The sequence below is a fragment of the Benincasa hispida genome, unplaced genomic scaffold, assembly GCF_027475165.1.
Source record: "Benincasa hispida cultivar pf3 unplaced genomic scaffold, pf3_genome.v1.1 HicScf786, whole genome shotgun sequence".
Lineage (NCBI taxonomy): Eukaryota > Viridiplantae > Streptophyta > Magnoliopsida > Cucurbitales > Cucurbitaceae > Benincasa > Benincasa hispida.
The window spans coordinates 23506-30345 of record NW_028326917.1 but is presented as its reverse complement, the minus strand read 5'-3'; the positions used below and the strand labels follow the sequence as shown (position 1 = coordinate 30345).

The window sequence follows — 6840 nt, the reverse complement described above, 5'->3', positions numbered from 1 at the left end:
AGAAAAAGAAAAAGAAAAAGTACAAGTACAATTCATTCCCTTTGGTCCCCATTTAAAAGCCTCCATTTTAGAACGGATTATAATAAATTGATATTCAATAACATTTCCTAATTTTTCTTTTTCTTGCTTATAAGATTTTTTACTAAATTATAAAATACATTTTTGAACTTTCTTCTATAAACTTAATAACATATTTGATGGGTTATGAAAACTTTTATTTTATATATATGTCAAAGTTTTCTTGACATATTTAAAAATTTTAAAAATGAACTACCGCTTAAGATATATATATTTTTTTTTAATAAAAAATTGAATCTTATATTTAATAAATAGACTATTAAAAATATGATAATTAAACTCAAATTATTTTCAAAGAACTTGCAGATATAACAAAAGTTAGACTTTACTTTCAAAGTTTATCATGATAGACCATATTATTAGATAGAGTTTATCATTAATAAATTTTGCTATATTTATAATTCTTTTAATATGTTGTTATATACTTAATTAATTTTCTAAAAATGCTACCATATATAATTATCACTTTATATTAGATATTAAATTTTTTTAGTATAATCTTAGAGTGAAAATTGAACCACAAACCTTGCTTGAATATGAATGTTGCTAGAATAAAGTTGGTAGATACAAAAGGCATAAACTTGAAAGTTAATTCATGTTTATCCTTTCTTATTTTTATTATATATTGGTATTAAAGAGAAAGAGAAAGAGAAAGAGAAGAAGGAAAGGCGTCCGTTGTTTCTCCGTTAGAGGAAGTTCGAGCACCCACCGGCTGCTGTAGTTTTATATTTCTTCTCATTATCTTCGTTGCTTCTCCAACCAAATCCCATCTCTTATTGAATTTCGTCTGAATTTGAAGCTGTTGCCGGTCGGCGGCACTCTCACTTTCTGCTGCAACTTCCGACAACCCCCGGTTTCTGTTGCAGTCCTCCATCAATCGGCCGGAATCTATCTGGGTTAATTCCTTTTTTTCTTTTTTTATTTCTTCTGATTTTAAATCCTGCTAAAACAAGATTTCAAATTCTGTATTTTGAATTCATTCTAAAACATTGGAAATGCTGATTTGAAATCCTTCCAATCCAGGGGTTCCAAGCACAGGGTAAGAGATTTTTCGCACCAATGGCTTTTAGAAGCGTCTCGTTCCCATCTACAGCTCCCATTTCTCATGTTCAGTAAGCTCCCATTTTTCTATCTGGGTTTCTCTCTAATTCTTTAATTCTTTAATTCTTTGTTTTTTGTCTTTGATTTATCTAGGGTTAACTTCATTTATCCTTTTTTGTTCTAGTATGATCTGTTCGATTTCGCTTCTTGCGTATGGTTAAATTTTTTGAAGAATGATCCACTTATAATGTGTGTGTGTGTGTGTTTTTTACGTAACTTTTATGATTTAGAAGGATGGATCATGTTTGATGATGAAACTTCTCTGTTTATTTGTTTGAATCTTACTTCAAAGACTCCTATGATCATCCGAGGTCCTTCTTTACTTCACTGCTTGAGGATCTACAATTTTCAGACGTCCATAAGGAGACTTATACATGCCACCTTCCATTTTACTCCAGTTGTTTTGGTGGAATGAGGGCAGACCATCATGAATGACAGAGGAGTTATTCTATTGACAAAAAATAATTATGTTATGCATTGAATCTCTTGGTCCCATTTGAATTAACAATTGTTATCTGTGCATAACAGGTTTATGCTTTCTCTTAGAGTTCAATGTTCCAGTTCGGCATTAAAAAATTATCGTCATTCTACAATAAACTGCAACTAGCTATTAAGTTTTACTTACGAAGTTTGAGAACATTGATTGAAAGTTATTCCTTGCCCCTCCCCTCTGGCTCTTTTAGGCGTGGCTTTAGAGTTGGTACCTTCTGTTTCTTGTTGGCATTTTTTAAAAAAGTAAATGAAGTATGTTTGATGTGTTCTATGAGTTTCCTCACCCGCTAATGTCTTTTTTGTTGTTCTCTAAATATCTTTGCCTATTTTTTGTTTTATGCAGAAGATTCAAAGACTTGCAGTCTTTTGGTGTACTCAACTACTTTAAACCATACACATCAACTGGCCTTGTTTCCGAGTTACCCTCAAACTGCAAAGCTAGTAAACTATTTTTGGGCACCAGGGGTTCAGTCCAAACGAGAGCTACAGTGATTTCTGGAGAAGGAGGAGTTCTGTCTTCTTCCAATGGAAATGCTGTAGTTGCAAAGGATATCATCCTTTCCAATCAGTCAGATTCAGCTTCTATCAGTAAGAGTTTTCCCATTGATGAAGATGAATATGATTTTGATCGTCCAACGGAAGGTTTTGCTTCTGTTGCAGATGCCATTGAAGATATTCGCCAGGGAAAGGTTGTTCATTATTAGATTTTCTCTTTCTTCAAATTTTTGGCACGTCATTTGACATGAGAGCATTTATTTGTCTACCTTGATTTTCACTTATTCATCTTAGTAACAAGGATATTGATGTTTCAGATGGTGCTTGTAGTTGATGATGAAGATAGAGAAAACGAGGGAGATTTGATAATGGCAGCACAAGCTGCAACTCCGGAGGCCATGGCATTCATTGTAAAGCATGGAACAGGTATTGTTTGTGTGGCCATGAAAGGTGAAGACCTGGAGAGGTTACAGATTCCACTTATGGTGGACGAAAAGGAGAACGAGGAGAAACTTTGTACTGCTTTTACGGTGACAGTGGTATGAATTCTTCACTTGGCATTTTGGATTATCGTTCAATTTAATAAATGTAATCGGCAATCCCTGTAAGATTATTCATAATTACAGTTTTGTGGACACTTTTTTCTGCTTAATATTTTTCAATCAATTTATCCCTGTAGCATGGTAATTTCGGATATATATAATGCAATTTTTGACAATTGTTTCTTCAGGATGCAAGAGAAGGTACAACCACTGGAGTCTCAGCTAGTGATAGGGCAGCAACAGTATTGGCACTTGCATCAAGAAATTCAAAACCTTATGATTTTAAACGGCCAGGCCATATATTTCCCCTCAAGTACAGGGAAGGTGGTGTTTTGAAGAGAGCTGGACATACTGAAGCATCTGTCGATCTTGCGGTGCTTGCTGGATTAGACCCAGTTGGAATCCTTTGTGAGGTAGTTGATGAAGACGGTTCCATGGCTAGGTTACCAAAACTTCGTGAATTTGCCAAACAGGAAAACTTGAAAATCATTTCTATTGCGGATTTAGTCAGGTAAATTGATGTCCGTTGCTAAAGTTTTGATTGTGTTAGCTCTTCATACATTTAGACCCTGTTTGGTAACGATTTGGTTTTTGAGTTTTTATTTTTGAAAATTAAGCCTATGGACACTACTTCCACCTTCAATTTTCTTCCTTTGTTATCTACTTACAACCTATGGTTTAAAAAACCAAGCCAAGTTTTGGAAATTATAAAAAATAGCTTTTAAAAATTTGCTTCTGCTTTTGGAATTTGACTAAGAATTTAACCATTGTACTTAAGAAAGATGTAAATCATTGTAAGAAATAGGGAGGAAATAGGCTTCATTTTTAGAACAAAAAATGAAATGGTTGTCAAATGGGGCTTTAGTTTTTCACCTATATCTTGAAATACTCTTCATATGAAAACAAGTTTCTTGCTTGGATAATGACTACAACTTCATTTCAGCATACAACATAAGAATCATTGTTATATTCTTATTTATATATTTCATTTCTCGTTCCCATGTTTTAGTTCTAATAAATGAAGGTATTGGTAGGTATAGGAGGAAGAGAGATAGATTGGTTGAAAGTGCCGGAGATGCTGCTCGCATGCCGACTAAATGGGGACCATTTCAGGCATATTGCTACAGATCTATTTTGGATGGTATTGAGCATATTGCAATGGTTAAGGTAAGTAACTAACTACTTTTGTTTCATAGTGCAAAGCTTTGTAAAAGCATTTGCTATTACTGGTGCAGCTATTTAAACGCTTTTGATAGTGTTACATTATGACCCTGCCCCAATTTGAAGAAGTTATTTTATTCAAGTTTCTCTCGAGATGGTCTTCCTTTTAGTTCCTAAATTCAGCCGAGTACCGAGCACGAGTTTGTGTGGATGCATGGTGTGCTCTTAGATGAAATTTCAATGAGATCAAGACTTCAGCATAAATTTACGGACTACTTGCATTTTGCAGGGTGATATTGGTGATGGACAAGATATTCTAGTGAGGGTACACTCGGAATGCCTCACCGGAGATATTTTTGGATCAGCTAGATGCGACTGCGGAAACCAGCTTGCGCTAGCTATGCAGATGATTGAGGCAGAAGGCAGGGGTGTCTTGGTTTATCTCCGTGGACATGAAGGACGGGGCATAGGTTTGGGCCACAAACTTCGTGCATATAACTTGCAAGATGCTGGGCGGGACACTGTCGAAGCCAATGAGGATCTGGGATTGCCTGTGGATTCTCGCGAATATGGCATTGGTGCACAGGTACATATAGATTTACCCTGAACGACAAAGGGTTCAATTGGATTACACATGCACATTATTATTTTTTTAACACAATCTATTCTCTCTTTGTTGCTGGCAGATTCTAAGGGATCTTGGGGTGAGAACAATGAAGCTAATGACAAACAACCCAACAAAGTACAAAGGCCTAAAGGGATATGGCTTAGAAGTTTCAGGTAGAGTTCCCCTGATAACCCCAATTACAAAGGACAACAAGAGATACCTAGAGACAAAGCGCGCCAAAATGGGGCACGTCTACAACTTGGATTTTGGAGTTAGATTTAGAAATCGGATTGACGAGCATGAAACATCGAACGGTAGTGTTGCCTCAAGCGATGTGATGGCTTGAGCTAGCAATGTCGAATAATAAAGTGGAACAGTTGATAATCAAAGGTGTTGAAATGAAATGACACTGCTGCAGCTGCTGGCTGACCCATAAGAAAAAAGCCTAACTTGTACTGAAACCCATAACATTGGGTATTATAGTTATTATTGATTCGGTTTAATTTGTTAGGTTTATTGTTTGATTGTAATTCACAATGGAGATGAAGTTTCAAACATTAGCACAATTATGTGGAATGAATTTACAGTGCTATACTCTTAAGAAAGCACGGATGTGGGATGCGACATAATACACATGCATTGAGGACACAATTTTTTTTAATAATGCTAAAGTTTATAAAAACTTATTATTAATATGTAATAGTTTTGAAACTTATGATTGAATCTTGTAGTTTTTAAACAATGTAGGCCGCTCCGTCTTATTTAACAATTTTTTTCTCCAATTTTAGTTTGTTAGATGATATGTGAGTGATGTGATTTAATTTTGGCATATTTTATGGGTAATTTCTGGTTGTGGGTCGTAGTTGGAGCCATTAATGTTAGAAGTTGGAGGAAGAAGGTCCATAAAAGGGGTTTGTCGGTTGCCATGGATTTGGCCACCACGCCGGATGAGCGTTGCCGTGGTATTACGGGTCAGTGTTGGAGTTTGGTTCGTCGTCCGTCGCTGGTCGCCATGAAGCCATCTAGGGTTTGTTTGGGACACGGCTTAGGATTCATGAACTCTCCATCCCTAGGGTTTAAATAACAAGCTTCTTTCAAGTTAGTAGTAGGCATGACATATCGAAAAATTGAGTCAATCGACCAAATCGATTTCAGTTAGTGGGTAGAAAAGTTGGTAGCAGACTAATCTGACCATTTTTTTTTCTAAATATATACTTTTACTTTAGGTAAATTTTTTTTTTTTAGTCTCTAAGTTTAACGTTTAGTTTTCATTTGGTCCATGAATTTTAAAATATTAGACTTTTAGTCTTTACTATTTGAGTTTAATTTCAATTTAGTTCATAGGTTTCAAAATGTCACAATTTTATTGTTGAGTTTCGAGTTTTGTTTCAATTTAGTCATTAGGTTTCAAAATTCAAACTTTTAACCTCGATTTTACATTGCTACACACACGTGAACCTAACTCTAGGACGTATGCGGTGTATCTACGATATTGTAGAGAAGCCTATGCCTGCCTAGACCTCCATAACCCGCTCAATAGCTCTCGTCGCATGAAAATGGTTGCCGTATAACACCTTATCCTACTTCCCGGATGCATACAATATCCTATCTGTAGGGTGCATACGCTGTGTGATAGCAAACGGAGCTTATCCCTAAGTTCCCCATTCTTGCCTATGCGTTCCAATCCACTATTCCGAGTCTTAGATTTGGGTTTTAGACTACTCTCCCAAGTATGCCTAAATGATGAATGAAGCACTCATAGGACAAGTTAACCACATGAACTTTGCTGACCTAATATTGTTCCTATCCCTAGTGAACAATGACTTACATTGCTTAATGCGATCAACCACTTACCCTCTCGGGCAGTTGGTTATTGCTGACTTTACTCATGGACAAGCAATGCGTTGGCCTATAGACAGGCGTTGCCACAGCTTCACACTAAGCAAATAAGGTTACTCACACACTCACGCAACACACACCTCTCAGTGGGTTGCTACATGCTTCATATCCCTAATCCACATGACTAAGTATGCGATACCCAAGCAATCTCACTAAGTGTTGCAATGAAAGTAAAGATGCTAAGCAAAGAAGATGGAGATGAAGTCGAAGAAGACAGAGAAATGCATTGAAAATAAATTATATTAATTCCTTAATCACAAAATGTCATACAATACAATATAAGAAAAGAAAGGAAAATGAAATGACCGGCTGGAAGCAAAGACTTACTTCCAGCAGATGTGGGTCAAGGCTGCCGGTGGTGCCATGGATGGGCAGTGGAGTTGACTCTCTCGAGATCTAGCTCCAGTCGAAGGCTCCCGTCGTCACTCGGAATGGATGAAGGAGGTGAAGACCTCTCAAGCGTCT

General features: G+C 36.4%; 1 protein-coding gene across 1 annotated transcript; it reads left to right on the top strand.

The window, feature by feature from the left end:
- Positions 1-687: 687 nt before the first annotated feature.
- Positions 688-5081, top strand: LOC150029940 (bifunctional riboflavin biosynthesis protein RIBA 1, chloroplastic-like). Its single transcript, XM_090310233.1, has 9 exons — positions 688-795; positions 878-974; positions 1102-1190; positions 2015-2360; positions 2484-2705; positions 2897-3219; positions 3743-3875; positions 4159-4455; positions 4556-5081. Exons 3-9 carry the CDS (start codon positions 1138-1140, stop codon positions 4820-4822), a joined length of 1641 nt encoding a protein of 546 aa, XP_090166359.1. The 5' UTR covers positions 688-795; positions 878-974; positions 1102-1137; the 3' UTR covers positions 4823-5081.
- The last annotated feature ends 1759 nt before the right edge of the window (positions 5082-6840 follow it).